The sequence below is a fragment of the Euprymna scolopes genome, chromosome 9, assembly GCF_053919585.1.
Source record: "Euprymna scolopes isolate OS-2025 chromosome 9, ASM5391958v1, whole genome shotgun sequence".
In the NCBI taxonomy this organism is placed as follows: domain Eukaryota; kingdom Metazoa; phylum Mollusca; class Cephalopoda; order Sepiida; family Sepiolidae; genus Euprymna; species Euprymna scolopes.
This window is the reverse complement of record NC_136490.1, coordinates 22430826-22454089: the sequence shown is the minus strand read 5'-3', so window position 1 is coordinate 22454089 and position 23264 is coordinate 22430826. Positions and strand designations below refer to the sequence as shown.

Here is a 23264-nt window from a genome sequence, read left to right as displayed (position 1 = left end):
GGGCACCTAACCAGCTCCCCGAGTGTTAGACACGATATAAAACGATAGGCACATGGAAACATCAACGGGTTGATATGTCGTCGGCTATAACCGGTGGCATGGGTCGCTTCTTGTGTCTTCATTGCGTCGTTGGAGGCACCTTCCGTCGTCGCATTAATGGGAGGAACTGCCAGCTGAAATCAGACGCTTGTACAAAAATAGCGAACAAATGCATTTTTATAAAAATATATATAATTTATTTAACATTAATACTGGTAGAGCGGCGCACGTCTCTGCCTCCCGCGCGTAGAGTCCAAGCTTAAACTGTTTTAAAGCAAGAGAATTATATTTGATTCTCTCTTTCAATGAAGAAAGAGAGAGAAGAAGAGTGAAAGAGAGGAATAGAGAAAGAGAGAGAGAGAGAGAGAGAGAGAGAGAGAGAGAGAGAGAGAGAGAGAACAACATCAAAAACAGAGAAAGATATATTCATTCAGTTTGAACATTGTTTTGTTTGTTAATTTCTTGATGATGAGTTCTCCGGGTGTGACATTTCATTTTCTTGGATCTGAAATCGTTTTGACTTAGTTGAATATTAATAAAGACTGTCATTCAAACCCTCTTACCTTCCCAAACCCACAAAGCACCTGCTTAACACATCTACACCTCACAAATACCGACAAGTTAGGTACAAGGTTCATCAATGTAAAAGCCCCCAGCTCCCCCAAAAGGGGCGATCTCCATTGTGCCACAATTATAGTTAGCCGGAAAGAAAGGAAATGGAAGAGAGTTCCACAGGTGTGCAGTTCTGGTTCAAGTAAAAGTGAAACTTGGGTAGGGGTTCATTATATAAGAGGGTTGCTAAGCAAAAACTTACTTGCATTATACTGTGAAAACGATGATGTTATAGTCAGCTGGGAAGCAGTCCCACTGGAGTATATTCCACAGAGTGGCAGTTCTAGGAAAGAAGCGTTATTCATAGAGTTTTCATTTAGTTTTAAGCACAGACAGAAATTGTTGACGAGGGTTGTAGCTAGAAAAGTATTTGCTACGAAGGGTTTACAGGGGGACCATCGATTGGAGCTCAATCAAGCACCTACGATAAAAGTAATGAGAGAGAGAGAGAGAGCACAAATGGACTCGCAGTATCTATTTTATGAGAAAAAGGGAGTAGGGAGGCGAAAAGGTTCTTGCCCACTAGACCTGGGTTGCAATCATCAACATATTAATACTATAGCGAGCGTGTTATTTTCTGTGTCACGCTTACATCGGGTCGTTTAATTGCTCTGTACTTCCATTTCTTTGAACAAATAATTTTACCAAGAACTCTTCATACGTTTTGGTTTTGGTTTCGATTACAGCTGATGGCACTAAAGTCATTTAATTTTTTATAAATAATTTTACTAAGAGTTCTTCATAATTTTTGTTTCGGTTTCGATTATAGCTGATTGCACTTAAGTCAGCTATTTTTTTATGAATAATTTTACCAAGAATTCCTTATAAGTTTTGTTTTCGGTTTCGATTATATGCACTCCATTAATCTATTTAAAAAAATATTTTTATAAAAAATTCTTCATAAATCTTGGTTTCCGTTTTGATTTTAGCTGATGGCACTTTATCTATTTTTTTAATAAATAATTTTATGAAGAATTCTTCATAAGTTTTGGTTTCGGTTTCGATTATGGATAAAGGAACTCAAGTTATATATATGCATATATTTTTTCATAAGTTTTGGTTTCGGTTTCGATTTAAGCTGATGCGCCCAAGTAGTATGGATATATTTTTTTATTTTTGAAATCGCAATTTTAGGATATATAAAAATCATTAGAACATTAACTCTTTAATAATGCAGTAATATACGAAGACTACAAGAATTAAAATATCATATTTAAGCGTACATTACAACCGGACTACACCGGGCGTCCCTGCTAGCTTATATAAATACTTTTGCAATTTTAACAAAAAAGCTACAATAATATCAAAGCGTCTCTATTCACACTGAACATCTACAGAATGCCAACATCAATATATTACATATGAATGAGTCCCCTGTGGAATTTCCACAGGTCCCGCTAGTTTTTATTATCTTTGCTTTTTTTCACTCCAAACAATGCGCATTGCCACTTGGACACATCATGCCTACAAAATAGTTTGTCATCGATCACTTTGTTTCACAATCAATAATTTATTCTGGTTTATTTGTTTTTCATGTAAATCGTTACAGCATTTTGTTAAGAATAAAATATAATTCGATTTCATTATTTCCAGAAAATACTTTGTCGTTGTTGTAATTCTTTTTCAAATAACCAGTGTCTAAAATAAAATATATATCCCTATTCGTTTGGTTTTGCGGCATATCTACCCATTTCAGGTTATTTATTGCCGAATCCAGTTATTTTGGAAACAGTTTTTATGCTTCAGTTTCTTTATATTTTCCAATATTTATTTGTAGAGTTTGGTTTGGCCTGGTTTGGTTTTGTTTGGTTTGGTTTGGTTTGGCTTGGTTGTTTTCCGGCATATCAGCCCTTTTTCAGGTTATTTAATGCCAAGTCCAGTTTTTGGGGGTTTTTTATTTGTTTTTTTTTTTTACTTTTGAAATCATGATTCTATAACCTATAATAATATATACGAAATCTAGAAAAATAAAATATAATATTTAAGCGTATTTTACGCCCGAGCAAAGCTGAATCCCCCGCTTGTTTATTAAATAAAATTAGCGTTATCGCAAGCTACCTTTTACAAGGCTACACGCTCCCCATGCCAAGGCGACGCGATCCACTTTTTGGGGAAACACTAACCCAAATAAAATCATGTTGATATGCCGTAACTGTGACATACTAAATGCTTTTCAAGTACCCCAACCATAGGACCTGCCTTTCCCAGCTAAATCAGTGTATATTTCCAATACTAGTATCGCCTGTTAGACAGACTTCTAAGTTATTAGAGGATGTTCAGTTCGTCTTTGTTTTTCTTTCCTTTTCGCTACTTAATTGTGGGCTTGTAATAAATGTCGACGCTTCTGTTGGAAAACGAGGCCTCGCGGCTGTTGGGTTTGTCCACGACCACTGAGCCGTACAACAGAGTACTTACTCAAAAACAAAAAAAAAAAAAAGAAAAAAAAAGAAATAAAGGTTGATGAGTTATAGGAGGGGGGCTCCGGAGGGAGTGTTTATTTACTTATTTACTTATTCTTTAAAGTGGGGGTCGGCACAAAAGACTGGTGATATGGGGGGGGGAGAGTCCGCAGCAACTCGTTTACTCTAAAGACAACTAAGAATAAGAAAGTTCTTTCGTTTGAAAGAACAACCAGTTAAAAAAAATTAAGTCATAACAAGTTCAATTGGCGGAAGAGAAAAGGACGGGTATTCCGTTTTAGGGGCTGGGGCTTGACAAACGGACTGTCGATCAAACTTTACAAAGATAAAAGCAAAGACGTGTAGTAAACCCACTATATAGACACCGGCCTTTCTTCTCTTACTATAGTATACCGAAGCGTCCACCTCAGCAGCGTGAGAAATTATAATTATACTCATAAAATTAACCTCTTCTTCATTTCTTTGCAGAGCTTTACTAAACTAATTATTATCATCATCATCATCATCATCATCATCATCATCATCATCATCATCATCATCATATATGGTTTTAGATGCAGTGATGTGGTTCTCAATTGATTAACTGTGTCGGATATATACTCGAGAGTCAAAACAATAAAACGAATATTCTCTTGTTATAGCCCTTATTATTATTATTATTATTAGTAGTAGTAGTAGTAGTAGTAGTAGTATCTTACTAGAGATTTCACGCAGGAGGCCAACATGAAGCATTTCTCTTTGAGAATAACTTGTGTTCCCTGGAGTCTGCCTGGCAAAACGCCTTTCTTGATTTCTAGTAATCTCCATCTATTTCGATAGCATTTGCAAATTAATTTGCGTTATGCTAACAGCCGTTTATATATGATTTCTCATTGGTAGAGACCATTGGTCTTCACTGGAACTTTAGTGGCAATAAGCCTCCCTTAAGTCCCAGTATAAGTGGAAGTCTAGTTAGTGCTTTCTTTTATTATTATTATTATTATTATTATTATTATTATTATTATTATTATTATTATTATTATTATTATTATTATTATCTCACTGGGAGTAGTCATACAGGCCATCATCAAAGATTTCTCTTTGAGAACAACTTGTGGGGTTCTGCGGAGTCTGAGTGACAACAAGTCTCCCCAGGTTTACAGTATTCCCCACCTCTTTCGATTACCTTTGTAGTATAATTTGCATTATCGAACAGCGGCTTACCACTGATTTTACATTGGTAGCGATTATTGGTCGTCACTGGAATTGTATATTTAACTATAGAACACCACTTATAATTATAACTGAATGATCGTTGGCGATAACCTGTTTGAAGGGCCCCGTAAAAGCATACATACATATTACACACACACACACACATATATATATATATATATATATATATATTTATATATATATATATATATATATATATATATATATATATATATATATATATATAAATGGAAGTTTGAAAAGCCGAGAGTAATGTGGAAAGACCGGAACAGCAAAACGAAAGAAAAGAAAAACAAACAAACGGGCGCGTATAATTAAATAGAGAAATATCTAATTATTTATTTATCACTTTTCCTTTCATCAGCAAACAAAGTTGCTGGCATGTACCGAGTACATAAAGTCCGTTAGTGGTATAGAACACCTCACTTTTTCAAAAAGAAAGCAAGAGTATTTTTAAGATGGTGAAAGAGCCCAAGACCGCAGCAAGAAGCTAGTGCCGCAGTCAGATGTGATTAGTTAATTGTGTGGGAAACTGTGGATAATTGTAATTTATTAAGTCTATTTGGTTATATCTTATTATTTGTAATGTTATTTCTATCTTTATTTATTTTTGTACTAGAAATAATTCTAATGGTTAAATTTATCATCCTAATATATTAATGTATTTTATTTATTTATTTATTTGTATTTTTTATTTAAAGCTAGCGACACAGCCTAGAGTTATTTTATAGTACCGTAGTGACATTTGGGTAATTTATGGTGTAAGGGAGGTAACTATACTAAAATATTTTAAATTATTTTTTTTTTATAGTTATAAATATATTTTATTATTTATTTTATTTATTTATATTAAGGTGTAAGAGAGTTAACTGGGCTTAATTTTCTTTTTAAACAAAAAAAAACATAGAAGAATGGTATGAAGGTAGGTCCAACTGCTTGCTCTCTTAAATAGAAATAAGATGTTCATATTTGTATAAAAGTGTATTTTCCCGTCTGAAGAGTGGCTATGCTGGAATGTCTTTCAATGAAATATTGCTTGAAATTGTCTCCGAATAACCGCAAAAAATTGTAACGAATGTGAAAATACACAATATGATGCTATCATGTTTTTATTTTTATTGTCTTGATTTTGTGAACAATATATATATATATATATATATATATATATATATATATATATATATATACACATATATTTATATATAATTTATATTATTATTATTTTATAAAAAATATATGTAATTATTATTTTGTGAAAATAATATATACACACACATATATTTATATATAATTAATATTATTTTGTAAAAATTATATATAATTATTATTTTGTGAAAATTATATATACGCACACACATATATTTAGATATAATTAATATTATTTTGTAAAAATTATATGCAATTATTATTTTGTGAAAATTATATATAATTATTATTTTGTAAAAATTGTATATATACACACACACATATATTTATATATAATTAATATTATTTTGTAAAAATTATATGTAATTATTATTTTGTAAAAATTGTATATAATTATTATTTTGTGAAAATTATATATATATATATATACACACATATATATTTATATAAATTAATATTATTTTGTAAAAATTATATGTAATTATTATTTTGTGAAAAGTATATATAATTATTATTTTGTGAAAATTATATTATATATATATATGAAATAATTATCTAACTTATTTTCAACACCTTTTTAAACATTTTTCTAATCACATTTTCTTCACATTAAGACCGTTTTATTTTTATGTTTTTAAATGTATAGTTTTATCTATATCTATTTATGTATGCATTCCGTATTTACTGTTTCTATCTCCTTCTATTCTTTCGCCACTTTCTCTTCTATCTTCCCTATTTTTTCCTTTCTTCCTTTATTATTGGCTTTTCTTTAATGATCCCAATTATTTCATATTGACCTATTTTTTTGATACTTAGATGTATACTACTCTCCACCCCCTTTACCCTTTTATGTGGTACCTGCTTTTAATTACTACATACCGTGTTATTTCTAATCTCATTAAGCCATATTTTTTACAAATGAATCACACTTTATAAAGGCCCGGGAGCCACTCAAGGATAAGGAGTAATGAGTATATAGTTGCAAAGGGAACATGCCGTAGTAATTGTTAGTAGTGGAAATTTGCTAAATTGGATTACTTAAGGGGATGGTTCATCAAGAATGTGTTCACGTTGGACTTGACGACGACCATATTGTAATCAGTTGGAAAGAAGAAAACGGAACAGAGTTCCACAAGCATGCAGTTTTGTTAATAGAATCTACGTTTAGGTGTAGGCACAGATAAAGAGTGGGGGACTATTGATAGTGGTTAAAGGTAGACGAGTGTTTTTCGTGAAGTCAGGACAGGGGAGCCATAGATGGGAGCTCAGACGAGTACTTGCCATGTAAATAACGATGAAGCAGAGACAGGTTCGCAGCGCCTGTTTTGTGGTAACAGGGTGCAGGGAAGAGAAAAGGGCATTCTCCACTAGGCTACCAATTAAGCTGCTTCTAGCAGCTCCTGTCTAGATATGGCAACAGTACTCCATCCTTGGACGTACTTACCTCTTATACAGGCAGAAAATTGCATCACCAGTGAGATATCTACTGGAACGGTAGAACGATCCCATCATTTTTCCAGCAACCTTGGCAACAGATTTGATGTGCGTGTTCCATCTCAGATCAATAGTAAATTTCAGACCTAGAAGCTTGTAAAAGCATGGAGCCTCCCAAAGATTAGAGCCATTCATTTCGATTGACGGGGATAAAGCGATGATGATAGAAAGATAGAAGTTTGGTTTTAGATGCATTCAAATTAACCAGTCACCTCTTTCCTCATTATACAAGAAGGGAGAATCAGAGAGAGCATGGTCGTTTGCTGCCTTTGATTTGTTTTCCTAGATTGTAGTGTCATCAGCATAAATGTCTGCGAATGATTTTAGGATGTGATTTGGGAGATCATTAATGTAGATCAGGAAAAGAGTTTAGCCCAGGATGGACCCCTGAAGGATTCCAGCATTAATAGTGTAAACTTCTGATTTCTGCCCATCAACCACTACTCTTATGAATTTATCAGAGAAAAATGATTAAGTTATTGAAACGACATTTCCAGCTATACCGTAGCTGGATATTTTGTGGAGTAGACCTTTATGCACTACCCTCTCAAAGGCCTTTGATATGTCAAGAGCAATTTCCCTAGAAAGGAAATCTCTGCTGAGGGATTCGCAAATCCTATGAGATATAAGTGTTAGCACATCTGCTGTAGATTTAGCAGAACGGAAATCATATTGCAAGTCACTGAGGAAGGTTTTTTCTTTCTTTTTTTTTTTTTTGTCTGAAGGGATTTTATTCTATATCTGCATTTTGTGTAATTCTGGCATATTGCAGTATTTATAAGAAGCATTTAGCTTTGAAAAGATTACTTTTATTCTCCTTTTCTATATTGTTTAGTGATAAAATTAAATTATATATAATTTTTATTCCTCATCTTTCATTTTCTATTAAATTGCTTATATATAACATTTAATATTAAATTGCTAATATATAACATGCTTGTTGCCTGTCTGTCTCTATATTTTATAACTCTATCTCATCCGAAAGTAAAAGAAGCGGATTGGCGCTAGGGACCTCCAATGATTTGATATTTTACGGACTGTTTCTTTTTTATGGGTCTTTAGCCGGTTTAAATAGTGTTTAAGGCTTCAAAAGTGTCAAAATTGAAAAAATATTACGTCATCGGCATTGTGTCATCTTAGTTCTTTTTTTATCAGTTCATATGCGGGTCAAGTTGGTACAGCGGTAACGTCACTTGCTTTGAATCTTGAATTTTGCCATATCTAACGTGTGGCATGGTTAATATTTTTGCCATGTCTGACCTGAGCCATAGTTAATGCTCCTAAGAACCTCAGGTCAAACATGGCAAAATATATTTGCTCCTCTAAAATTAAAAATGCTTTTTAATTTTTTATTTTCTCTGATGAGATCAATAATGATCGAAATAGTCTGCATATCGTAGCAAGATATTCTATATTTACATAAAGAAAAACATTTTAAATATATAATTTGCTCATTTTAATTGAGCACTAGCGACGACTCTTGTTGGAATTCAATGATTCTAATCATTTGAATATTTTTCAAACTGGAATATATATATATATATATATATATATATATATATATATATATGTATATATACAAACTTTTATCAGACAATGTCATTTTGATCAAACGTTACGGAAGAAGGAAATGGAATATTGACCTAATTGAACTCTCACATTGCTTACCAGCGAGTATTGTGAATTCGTTTTTTCTCTTCAAACGGGACAATCGTCTTTTGTCCAGCGGTATAAACAATAATTTGTCCTTACATTTGTGTGTGTGTGTTGTCGGGGATTTGGACACAGCTGACTAGCAACGTTGTAACGAAACCTCACTGGCCAATAGACCGTGACAAATTTTCAGGCGGGCTGCTTATTTCCGTCTAAACATTGTATACACATTTCGTACGCAAATAGACACCATACGCACGTGAATAAAACACGTGGTGCTCAACCGTGTAGTGTAGAGTGGATAGAAAGCCTTTCTGTCGTGAGAAATATCCCGAGAAAGACGTAAGGGTAAAAATAGAAATCGCCTTTTCCCCGGAATTCATACGTTTTATCAACAAGTATTTGTAAAGCCACAAATGTATTATATAAATCTCATCTGTCTGTTTAAATGTATGTATGTATGTATGTATGTTTGGCTAAAACTTTCGACAGAGGTAAAAGATTTTCACGAGATTGATATCGTTTTGCAGCTCGACCCTTCTGGCAACAAATATCGAAAAATGAGCTAAAATAATTAATTCCTTTGCCCTCAGCTGGGCACTTTTCTACAGGGAGGGGTCACTTTTTTCGCCGATATTTTCGAAAGTCATCCCCTCTTTTCGATTGACTAACCTAACTTTAAACATTCGTCACATCCGCTTTGGCGATGGGCGCAACAGCAAAGACCACGTTTTTCTTTGCATGTTCTTTTCCTCCTTCGCGGTACGGGTTAGAGCCTGCCTGCCTAGTACCACTTGTTTTTGGCTGAATACACACCTCTAAACACCCGAGCAACGCCGGGCCCTCGGGCTAGTTCAGTAATAAAAGAGACATGTACTTGTTTGCGTATTTGCTAAATAAACTTATGATATTAAACATACAATTAATTGGAGAAAGTTTACTATTTGGACTCACACGTTTTTAACTTTGCACAACATGATTGAGTTTTCGCTATATGTATTTATTGCATTAAACATACAATAAACAAAGGTTACTACTTTGACAAACTTGCATTTTGATTTTGCGCTACATGATTGAGTTTTCGCTATATATATTATTTTTAGTGTTATTTTCACAACGTTTTTGTCGATATCATCTCCGACTTTATCAAGAGTATCTTATCGATGCTTCCTTACTCTCAATCTATCTTATTAACTTTTACTCTCGGGTAATATTTAGTTTTTGATAAGTTATAACCACTTTTTGTTAAAATAATTCCAGGACTTATCTTGCATCTCTAAGACGTATCAATTTGAATATTTGTAGAGAAGCCTGCACTGTCTTACAAGATTATCTTGAGTTAATCGTATGTATCTTCTTGGATTTCTACAAGGTCTTGGACGGAACATGACAGAATTGCTACTCATTTGCTTAAAATTCAAACCATATTCATACATGCAACATATCAGATTTAACACTTTACGGTGAGCTGGCGAAGGACAAAACAACCGTAGACGGACAATAAAAACAGTTCAAGGACACCTGGCAAATATAGTTCGGTTTGCATTCTGACTCATGAGAAATATAGTTACAAAAAAAAAAAAAGCTCCTAGGATACTGCAAGCCACAAAGAGAATACAATTGCTAAATTTGTACTCATTGAAGAATGCAAGATGAAAAGTGCTATTTAAAAAGGCAGATTAATCAACACTGCTTCTACAGAATCATCTCACAAGTGCCCTAGAGTTAACAGCTCGGATTAAACTGCAGAGCCTTTCCGGACAAACCAAACAATTACATAATCAGGGTCATCTTCACAAGTGATAAACGGACATCAAACCATAGTGAAATTATGATTTGATCTGTGATGGCACTAAGACAAGTGATTGGAACAGGCTTAAAGAGAATTTGCAACCTGACTGGTCAAAGCGTCTTCATACACGTTTGCGCATAACTAACGCCAAAGCATACCGCAACCAGTGATTGTTCGATTGCCAAATGCTGACTTTAAAATTAGCTTTGATCGTCGCAAGCCAAATCATCAATTCGTCTTCTGTCCGCTCGTTCTATCTCTGATACATGAGCCGATGCTACTGCCTTGTGGAGAATGGAGGACGCGGCCAAATCGCTGGAGTTTCCTCAAGTCTAGGGATATATCATCTCGGGCGGATTGTGATCTTACTGACGAAGTAGTTTATGCAGCAATCCCCGTGTTATTCACTAGTAACCAAATGCGAAAAGCTGTTACTGCAGGAATTAAGAAATTGAAAAGAGTATAAAACATCAACATACTGTTGCCAGAAGAGATAAAAGCGCGAACAACGGATCTTTCACACACAAATAGCGAGATGTCTTCTGAATTGAAACTTTATAGAAACAATGCATATTTAAAAAACGGAATTATTTTAATCCTCTCAGGAGGACAAAGAATGCACACATAGTGATGAAAAAAAATAAGCACTTTATATATGCAAGGTTTACCATCCTTGAAGAATTTAGAGATGACCGTTTTACACATTATATATATATATATGTATATATATATGTGTGTGTGTGTGTGTGTGTGTGTGTGTGTGTGTGTGTGTGTGTGTGTGTGTGCATTTATATATTAAATTTAGGACTAATAAAAAATATATATCAGAATATATGAGTTTTTTTGTCGGTTCAGTAAGGAGTAAACATCATAAATAACGAGGAGTCATAGAAGCTCTTTATACCATGTCATTTCAAAACCTAATGACTCTCATTAGAAAAGCAGAAGATATAGGCTGATAAGTCCCGACTAAATAATTTATCCGAATTGTGTAAACTCCAATATATATATATACGTTATAAAATAGATTTATGGCAATTAAACTACACAGGGGCCTCTGGATTTCATCACCGTAAGGAATTAACAGGATAAAACACATGGAATGTTTGCTAGCGACTGTTTTTCTATATACACGTGGTGTTAGTCTAGCTAGCTAACTAATCATTTTTTGTCACTCTTCCCACGGCCAATGTTTCCAGTTCGCCGGACTTAATAGGTTCCCCACTGTCACTGTCAGCTAAGCTTCAATCTCTGTGCCACCGACCAAATGTTGCATCTTTCTGTTTTACCAGGATTTTATAGCCCTTGTATCCCCTCGACAAACACGACAAACAGCAAAATTCCACCTCTACACTGTATAGATCCGTAGATAGCAAAAAGTATTTTACCCAGATAATTTCTTCCTCAGATTACTAGACTTTGGAATTCCCTTTCCGGATCCCTACTGCCCTGACTCTATTGACATGCAAAAGTTCAAATGTAATATAAACAGAGATCTGCTCAAAGAGGTCCCAGATGGTAGCTTCCTACATCAAAGTGGCACTGTGCTTTGTTTAAGGTAAAAATGCAAAAATAAAATAAAACAATTAACGTCGTATTAAATAATTTGGAATTATTTATGCGTCATTCCCGCAACATTTTATGCTTGACTATTAACACAATTACTTAAACCCAAGTTTTTTTTTGTTTTTTTTTTTTACACAGTGATCACCACTTATCAAGGCCCGGAAGCCACTCAGGGATAAGGGTTATTGCAAGTACATTACGTTAGTGAGGAGATTTGCTTAAGTGTTTACTTAAGGGGGCGGTTCATCAGGAACTTGTTAACATTGGACTTGAAGACATCCTAGTTGCAGTCCGGAGGGAAGCAGGCAGACGGAACAGAGCTCCACAGGCGTGCAGTTCTAAGAAAGAAGCTTTGTTCATGGAATCCGCGTTTTGATTTAGGCACAGATACAGAGTGGGGGAAATTTTTCACAGTGGATTCAGCTAGACGGGTGTTTTTCGTGAAAGATTGGCGAGGGGGGACCAGAGATTGGAGTTCAGACGATGCTTTTTAACCATAATTTCGAGGTAATTGTGTGTTACTAACTGTTTCAACAACATCAGTTAAATTACCGCAACAGATCAGATTGGGCTGAAACATGATTCAACGAGTCCCATAGTCTCCGATGGTATCCACTGAACAAACTAAACACCTCGTATGGGATGCTCAACAATATATATGTATGCGTGTCTCTGTATGAGTTTGGTGAGTTTACGATTGATTATATATATGCGGGCGAAACAAATTGCTACAACCCCAACACAACGCCGCCCTTAGAACGGAATTCTCCCCCACCAGAAGGAACAATGACACTAGAAGGATATTGAATCATAAATATGAGTATAGAAAACAAGAAGACATAAATAAAAGCCTCCTTTTGCCGCTAAAATTTCTCGCTATAAAAGATGGAGGAAGCAAGTTAAGATGGCGGGACGAAGCGCGCCAAAACACGGGAGGGGGGTGAGAAAGATTGATTTGAGCACAATGTCTTCATGATGGGACAACGCGAAAGTGTTGTCAAGTCTCATAAATTAGAGAGATAGAGAGACGACTTGTCGATAGAAATGGACACTTACACGCGTGCTAGCCGGCTTCATCTATGCCTTATAGCACTTTTACTCCTTTTCAAAACAAAAACGATCACCATTATCGATTGTTATTCCTACCACCGAAATGGCCAATGTGGATAAGAATTTTTGATCGGATACAAGAATTAATAGTACTCCATTTTATTTTTTTTGTTGTTTTTTAAAACGATCCGACTTAAATGTGCATTATTATGAGGCAATAATGTTTGGTAATGTAGAAGAATAAATGTTTGCTATAATTTGTTTAAAAGAAAGGATTTATCCATGTCTATTTCTTTTTTGTTGTCTCTTTTGGTCTATTCAGTTGCTAATTTTCATCTATGTTTGTTTCTTCGAAAAAATAAAAACAGTTTTGATTGTTTTGGGGGAAAATTATGATGCACATACTATGCAAAATATATATTTCTATCAACAACAAAAAAGAAGACTCGACCACACTCCAGCCTTATCCTTCTCTTACTGACAGATGACTTAGTTAAAATAAATACATAAATAATATTACACAAATAAATAAAAATAAAATAAAATTATGTATATAAAATTATATATATATGAGTTAAGGGCATAATAGATTGATATAATCATTAAGTATTTGATTTTGCGCTGTCAAGAATTGTAAATGTCAACTGAATTAAAGGAATAAATTATAAGATAGTCAAGATCATGAATTTTGGAATATAGTTTTTTTGTCATTTATTCACTATATTGCTTGGTAATTACATTAAGCTTCTTAAATAAGGATTGGTATATATTATAAGAAATTAAAAAAAATTATATATATATATATATATATATATATATATATAATTTCAAATCAAAAGATTTTTATTATTCTATGTAAGACAAAAAATACAGTTGAAATGTTATAACTCCTTATCCTATAGGATTTTGATGTCTACCATCTCTTTAGAGCAGAAAATATTAGACAATAATTATAATGGTTTACACCTTATTTGCTAAAGTTAGTGAGGCATGGAAAATCACAATTAAAAGTTGTTTCAGTATTTAAACGTCACAGAGTAAAGGAAGTTAATGAAAAGGATATCTTATTCTGAAGAAGTATATAAGACGTATATATATATATATATATATTTATATATATATATATATATATACTAGCTAATGTACGGCATAGGGTCATTAATTATGTAATACTTAATTAATATAACTAGGTGGCCGCCCGGCATTGCCCGGTCGTACAATACGCTTAAACATGATTTTTATTTATGCAGATTGCATATGTATTATTATAGGATTAAGTATCTATTGATTATTATATATTGCTAGTAATAATTTGCCTGATGGACTAATTTGCAAAATAAATAAATAAATAATAATGATAATGTCGTTCATCAAATTCCATCTGTGTTTGTTTACAATATAACGTCAGCTGATATTTGGGTTTGATGATCTTAAAAATAGTATTTTTTCTCTTATAGATAAAAAAGTAGAATTTTTACAGGGGGATATTTACATTACACCGGTCAAGGTTACCTCGGTTTAACGTAAAATATTCCCTTGTATAAAATATTTTTTATCTATAAGGGAATAATGATTATTTTTAAGATCAGAATTTTTCAATTTTCGACACCTACCGCATGAATGTCTGTATAAAATATGTCTAAGAACACTGCGAGACATATAAATTATCTTTGTGTGAAATTTACGATATAAGAAGAGGTATGATTTAAAATCGCTGCAAATCATTTCTTCGTTTACATATTTTAAAACTAAACATTAATTAAAAGTGACTTTTCCAGGGCATTCATCGTCAAGTCCAAATATCAGCTGACTTGGTAATGTAAAAAAATACAGGCAAGGGTAAGAGTGATTGTTTCGAACGTAGTGTGTTTTCGATTTGGACTTTATGTTGTCGAGATTTAAACAACGAAAAGACAAAGCCATTTGTCGTTAATCTCAAAAGCAAACATTGTCAATATAAATGGACGTTACGTCGTCGTATAGTAAGACTTTTTTTATTATTCCGCTTACAAAGCCAAAAAATCGGCATTATTAATTTTTGCAGTCAACGTGGACAAAGGTTTAATGGTCAGAGGAATGGATCGATGGACAGATGGATGGGATCCAACTGTGCATTATTCGCGAACAATGGCATTGGTTATTGCAGGCGTGAATAGAAGAATCGTAAAACAATTTTTTAGAAGTTTCCTAAGAAAAAAGAATTCATTTACTTATTCTGTTTTATTCATTGGTTTCAGTTTCTCCTTATTTCCATCACAACTAACCATAAAACTGCTATTCTTGTGAACAAAAGTCATGCTCTGGAAATTACCGAGCAATATATATATATATATATATATATATATATATATATATATATATATATATATATTGCTTGGTATATATATATATATATATATATATATATATATATATATATACATATACACGCACATATATATATACATACACACACACACACACACACACACACACATATATATATATATATATATATACATATCATAATTTAGGAATTTAAATGTTATGATTTGAAACGGGTAAATTTCAAATCTAGAAGTATTAATATATGCAAAACAATGAATACATTTTAATAAGTATATTTCCTTAACCCAGGAGTTTTCGATGTTTATTCATCTCCTCAGAGGAAAAATATTAGCTGAAATTGTCATATAAAATATTACACCCAATAATATTTTGTACGACCGATAATAACTGGATTTGCGTACCAGTAGATTTAATGCATTTCATCATTCTGAAGTATATATATATATATATATATATATATATATATATATATATATATATATATATATATATATATATATATATACATATATATATATATATATATAATGAGGATTGCGTATAAATGGATACGTTTGGAAAGCTAAAATACACATACATATATATATGTATATTTAAAAAATAGCATAGATTTATTATTTTAAAAAATTACTGTCATTTTTTTATAATTTTATATAGATATGTATGCATATATATGTAAGTCTGAATCACAAGATTTAGAACAGAATTGATACCGTCGGTTTTGAATCCGATAATGAGGAAGATCATGTGTCTGCCCTTTACTGACTCTCCTCAACGCCTGTTGTAGTCTGTTGCTTTGTACAATTGTAATCGACGCTACCGAGGATTTTCTGAAATTCTTTAAATTACGCTTTTTTTTCTTAATAATCTAACAATTGTGGGTAATAAAAAAATGATTATTGTACTAATCATGCTAGCTGTTTAAAGAAACTCGGTTCTTATTGTTGAGTACTTTAAAATTAAATTAGGAAGACGGTCGCCTAAGCTCGTATGCGCACACCATTATGTTATAATTATTGGACACTATGGCCGGGTGTTATTACATTTAAAAAATAAATGTTAAAATTTCAACGATATTTCTCGCGGTTGAGATTAGCTGTGAGGTTTGTTCCTTGCTAATGGAGTCAGGGATGGCTTTTTGGCCGGGTTCGAATCTCTCGAAAGATAGTAATCGATTCATTCTGTACTGATGATTCCCGAAACTATGAAAATGTAGTGTGTGTACGCATTAAAAATAACTTATTTTAATAATATGTATATGTGACTACTTTATTCAATCACATAAATTAATATACGAAAGTATAATTTATGCGTAAACTAAGTATTTATTTAAACAGTGCTCAGTACCTAAGTAGAGCTAGGTAAGCCTGACGAATCCTAGTGTGGATGAAACGCGGAATATTCTGTGTAGCTTAATTGCCATATATATTTTTCAAACTTCCTACATATATATATATTTATAATACTATACAATTACACGCATATATATATATGTATATATATATATATATATATTTATATAGTCAATCAACATATAATTATAGAGTATTTGTATAACATATATAAATGCATTTGGGTCCTGTGAATATATGATCAGTATAGGGTTACTAACTTGATATCATGTCTGTACTTATTTACGTAACAATATTGATTTCTTATTCTAGTAAACGCGAATTGTAGTCATTTTTCAGTAAACCTAACTGTACATTATACGGTAGCTTCCTTCAGTTTTGACAGACTATGAATGCCCACTGTAATGGTGCTTGCACGTAGAATTTTTGTGGCAAAGTTGCGTAATCCTCAACCATACCTCTGCATAGACAGCGTTGTTAAATACTAGTGGCAAATGGAGGTTCGGAACGACGGAAAACAAATTGGACAGTATATTATTTAGAAATACTTTATTTTAGTATTATGACTTCTGGACCTTGTTGGCCAGGAGTACATTCAATAACATCTACTAAGATCATCCTAATGATCTACAAAGAACAAGCTATTCGTACAAAGTTCATCAAAGACTACATTAATAAAACTGCAGCGTCAGAGATGAGCAGATGAATAATGTGAGGAAGAAAAAATAGCTAAAATTATATTAAAATTATTGTATGAATTTTCTGAACGATGAAAGTGTAAAAGTACAACTGAGATTCCTAAAGTTTAGGAAATTAGCTGATATTAAAATTTCAAATTAAAGATATCCAAACCGTTAAGACTATTATGAAATAATAGTAAGAAGAAGTAGAAGTTTTAAAAAATTATATAATTTTACAACACTCCCCTCAAAATGCGGTATCATTAATATTAGTTGGTGCCATACTAATGACCGTATGATCTGAGCAAATAAAAAGACGTATAAAAGATAGGAAAATCCAGATCGTGATCAGAAGTGTACCGTTTGCACTTAAATACTGAAGAGGCTCATTGTCAATAAAAGTCCAAATAAAACTACCGGTGGTAAACGGATTATACGAGAAAATCAAGTGAGTTGGACAGAAATGAACACTACGCGAAATTTGAGGAAATTTGTTAGACCTAGCAGTAAATTCTACTACTACTACTACTACTACTACTACTACTACTACTACAGCCACTATTGCCACCACCATCTACACTACACCACTGAACTGTTTGAATTCAAATAGATTCTTCATTTTTATTATTTTTTTTCTGTAATTTTAACGCAGGACACTAATGCACTTCTTTTTAAGACACTGATGCACTTCTTTTTAAGACACTGCTGCACTTCTTTTTAAGACACTGATGCACTTCTTTGTAAGACACTGCTGCACTTCTCTTTAATACACTAATGTACTTCTTTTTAAGACACTAATGTACTTCTTTTTAAGACACTGATGCACTTCTTTTAAGACACTGCTGCACTTCTTTTAAGACACTGATGCACTTCTTTTAATACACTAATGTAATTCTTTTTAAGACACTAATGCCCTTCTTTTTAAGGCACTAATGCAAAATTTTAACAATCTTTATTTATGAAAAATAATGTTTTTTAAATGTTGCCCATCTTCAGCTGTTGTGATAACTTGAATCAACAATAATAGCGATTTCTGGTGACAAAAATGCGGAGAAAAATGTTTGAATAGAAAAAGCAATTATCGTGAACTCAGAACGAATTTAGTCAAAGACAATCAAGTAGAGATGATGCCAGTTGTTATCGAAGCTTTTAGATCAATTCTCCCAAAAATCAATAAATGTTGCAGGCATTTAAAATGTCACAATAAATTGTATCTTAGTATCTAACGGGGTACGGCTACACTACAACGCAACACAATGGAGTGTGTAACTGTGTTCACTGGATTATCTGTAAAAGTTGAATATATAATGTATAAGTTCTAGAAACACATAAAACAGATAAAAATGGGGAAATAAGTCAAACAACATCCACTATGACTATGATTATTCAATTTCAACAGTTACATACTTGGAAACGGAACTTTTAAAACTGATATCATTCAACCACGGTAGTGGTTGAATATATGCTTAAGTCCGAAATTGAATGAATCGAGACACATTCAAACCCCCACCACTAATTCCGTTCGCAACCAAATTTCAAACAGGTTATATAGTTTGATAGAACACCTCATTAGCTACATTTTGAAAAAAATTTTTTCGAAAATTGGTTCAGTAGAAAAAAAGTTACAACAAAATATGTGGGTTCACAAACAGGAGAGTAAGTACATACATAAGTGACTAACGCTTTTTTTTTATTTTACATAACTTTTTTGTATATAAATATTTTTTACTGCGATTTTGCCAATATGACATGTTAGCGTAACGATTAGAGTACCGAGAGTTCGTGGAAAGATTTTAGGTTCAATCCCGTGTATCGGTTTTTTTTATAATTAAAAAACCGAACTTTTTTTTAATAACTAATTTTTTTTAACTCTCCTTATGATTTTATAGCAAAAAATGGTGAATTTATCGATTAAAAATATTAGTGAATTCTATGATATACATATTCTTTGAATGAACTCAAATTTTTCGTTATCACATTTGATGAAAAATGTAGTCATTTCATAAAAAACTACTGTGATTCGAAATTAAATTGAAAATGTTATACGTTAGCGTAACGAGTATAGAGCCGGGATTGGTGAAAAGATTTTAGGTTCAATCCCGTGTAATGTTTTTTTTAATTAAAAACCGATGAAAATCGACCTATTATTATGCTAATAATTCGCCGGTTCCAATTTATTATTATAACTACTACTCTTAGAGCTGCTGCTGCTGCTGCTGCTGCTGCTGCTGCTGTGAGATCGTGTCTTGTTCATATTATCATCAGCAGCAGTGAACCTGCTTGCCTAGTTTCGGAAGTAAATAAGTCGAATAATACATGTGAACTTAAAAGACTAAAAAGAAGAAAATACTAGTGAGAGTGGCGGAGACCATCAGAAGAAACCAGAAAAAAAATGGATAAAATAAAAGGTTTAGTTTTTATTTTATTTTAGTAGGAGAAATGAAAGAAAAAACAACACAACTTTATTTAAATTGCTCGGAAATACTGAAAATAGTTTAAAGATTTTTAAAGGTAAATTAAAAAAAAAGGATAAAAGCAGACGTCACTTTAAATGTCGATGACAATGAAACTTGGATTAAATAAAAGGTTTAGTTTTTATTTTATTTTATTAGAAGAAATGAAAGAAAAAACAACACAACTTTATTTAAACTTACTAGGAAATGGTGCCAGCTCATGACTGGTGTTTGGTGTTGTATCCGATGATACCTGTATGGTGAATACTTCTGCCTGCAAGACCGTCCTCAGTTTACCAAGATAATAAGATTTTTGACAGGTGAGATGGTTTGAGTATTCTATATAAACACTCGCACCAATCCTATCATTCATTTTAGATCCATCAGTATAGCATTTGATTACGTTGCTTTCCAGCTCTTTTTCGTAATCTCTTGCGCCTGTTCTGTCATAAACCATACATGTGAAATGCTTGTCAAATGATCTGGTTTTAGTCATAAGGTCACCCGGCACATGCAAAAGCGGTAGTTCCTTCCTAGCCTCATTACACAAATCCACGTGACTCTTTGTTTTTCCAGTAGTCCCAACAGATCTTGACCACCACAGATCCATGAGATCTATTCTATAGGATCCCCGTATCGCTTCTGCTTTCAGGAATTCTTTAATCGGAGGGATATTGAACAGCATCTCCAGTAGGTGTGCTCGGATATGCTTAAGAAGTCATTAAACAAGCAAGTCTTTGTACCTTCTGGAGTTTCTTCCTCAAGTACAGTTTCTCTGTCCCGCGGATCCAAGAAACACATGCATACGACAAAATGGGACATACTATAGCAATGTATATCCACCTCATTACATGCGGGTTAACTGCCCAGGTTTTCCCCACAATTTGTTTGCATTGCATAAGGGCTGCAGTCGCCTTGGAGGAAATCTTTTCTATGTGGCTTTTCCTGGTTAGCTTACTGTCCAGGATTACCCCTAACAGCCTTGCCTCCTGCGAAAGTTTCAATTTCTGTCCACTCAGAAAAAGGTCACCAAGTTGGCAATTCCTTTTATATGTAAACAAGACCATTTCTGTTTTACGGCTACTGAATTCTAATTCATTTCGATTAGACCATTTATTAGGAATATTTAATGCCATTTTGGCAATGCGTCTGACCAATGATGCTTTTGAACCCGCGACCAGCACTGCGATATCATCAGCATCAGCCTGGGCATAAATATTCCTAAAATTAAATGATCCTAATTATGATACAATAAAATTATTAATTTTTATGTAAATTATAAAATTGTTAATTCCATCTACTAACTAACTAATGAATTAATTTTATTCAAACAATTTTCACTACATAAATATATGCAAATAATAGGGGGGAAATAAGTTCAATCCAGCGACTGACGCCCTTTCTAACTCAACAATAAACAACAACATATGCAAATAATAAAAACATATTCATCAATATTCAAATTTTATTTTTAGCTGCAATATTTTAAGTCTAAAAAATTCTTATTTTTTTTACTTTACTAGAATATCTTGTTCTTTACTTTTCCAGGTTGAATTTCTTGTCCTTTACTTTTCCAGGTTTAATAAAATCTTAAGAATATTACTTTTCATGCGCGCATTTTTCCATATAATAACAAATATGAGACAACAGGGAAGGGAACAACAACCTTAGTTACAAGTCAGTTTCCTTAATGATGCTAAGTTTAACAGAGTTATGAAAGTAAAGGGAACAAAATATCAACGTCTTATGTAGGATATGAAAAGAAACTGGCATAACAGTAAGACCTCGTTTATTCCAATAATTATCGTAGCAACCAGACGCACAAAAAAAATTTCAAAAACTACTTGAGCGATATACACGGGAAATCAATTGCAAGAGAGATATATACGGGGAATCTTCGGGACAAGATCAAAGTGTAGTATCTGTTCTTCAGATGCTGCACTTCTATTTCTTGTTCTCTTTCGGTGGAGGAGAAATCCTTCACGACTGAGACAATTTTTATTTTTGTACCTTTTCTTCCACGTTAAAAAACGACCCTGGTGTCTAACTCTGTCCCGTGGGGAGGCACAGTAAATAGGTACAAGTAAGATACACACAATCGCAGTTAAAGAGACGGTTACATTCTTAAAATGTTTTAGTCAGATCCTCTGAAATAGCTTGTAAATGTCTGGCATCCAAGAGGATGCCCAACTCTAATAAAAATAAAAAAATGAAATAAAATAAAAAAATATGCGTCAGTCCAAACAGCTAATGTCCCATAGAAATTGTTTTTGGGTTTTGTTGTAATAAGTTGATCGGGGAAAACAAAGTAAGATTCATCGCTTTACGTAGTTGCGATTGATGAGAATAATTCTTTTATTCATGATTAATTATTAGTTCTTGAATTTTCACATGCTTTGTATATGCTTGATTCATGAATAAGCATTTTAAAACTACCTGCCAAATATACTAGGTGAACCAAGTGCAAGAGAGATACAAACAATTGCACTTAAAGGAATTGGAAGAACATAAAAAAGATCTCTCGGTTGAAGTCACTGCAATAGTATGTGAATGTCTGGCATCCTCACAAAAACAAAAAAATAAAAATAAGAAAATTGAAAAAAAAAAATGCATTACTTCAGACAGCTTGAAAAGTGTATCCTGTATTGGATTTTTACAACGCACTTTTTATGTGTAGGAAAATGTGTTAAGTTGAAAATATTTGCCGGTACTTACAGTCTGCTGCAATTGAAGTTGGTGCTTGTTGTTGTTGATGCTGCTGTTGTTGCTGTTGTTGTTGCTGTTGTTGTTGTTGTTGTTGTTGATGTTGTTGTTGTTGTTGTTGTTGTTGTTGTTGTTGATGATGATGATGTTGCTGATGATGTTGCATTTGTGATGGCTGCTGTTGATGCATTGGTGATTGTTGCATTGGTGATTGTTGCATTGGTGAGTGTTGCATTTGTGTTTGCTGTATCTGTGATTGTTGTTGTTGCTGTGGTTGTTGCTGCTGTTGTGTCGTTTGCGTGGAAACGACTCTGGAGGCAGCCGGTCCCAAATTTGGATCCATGCACTGCTGACCTTTAAAGAAAAACGACAAAAAACACAAAAGTACAAATAACGGTGATCCAATTGAATATTATCATGCACATTTGCAAATACTATTTCGATTTTTTTTCAGATGTATTAAATCACTACCGGGGGTATCCGGCGTTGCCCGGGTACTTGGAGGTGTAAAAGAAAAGAAAGTGTCAGTAGGGAGGTAGGCTCGAAGGTGGAAAAGAAAGTGAAAGAAAGCGTGAAATTTTACCGCTATCCTACGAAGCCATACTGAGCGAAATGCGCTAAAATCTGTTTAATATCGAAATAAAATGCAAGGGAGGAAGTAGCATTTGGGATTCAATTGACTCCAGCGAATCCTAGGAATCTACTAAACTAACTTTCGATACTCTCAAACTTATAATTTTGGCTTATGCTTTAGAAATTAT

The 23264-nt window shown here is 33.1% G+C and overlaps 1 protein-coding gene across 3 annotated transcripts in view; it reads right to left on the bottom strand.

Annotated features, from left to right (window-relative positions):
* The window catches only part of LOC145284464 (uncharacterized), a 763119-nt gene extending 740265 nt beyond the window's left edge, over positions 1 to 22854 (bottom strand). For all 3 annotated transcript variants that reach the window (XM_080133299.1, XM_080133300.1, XM_080133301.1), the window contains exon 1: positions 22516 to 22854. In XM_080133299.1, coding sequence (XP_079989425.1) covers positions 22516 to 22846 — 331 coding nt within the window. In that variant the 5' untranslated portion in view covers positions 22847 to 22854. The remainder of the gene's footprint in view (positions 1 to 22515) is intronic.
* Between the last annotated feature and the right edge of the window lie 410 nt (positions 22855 to 23264).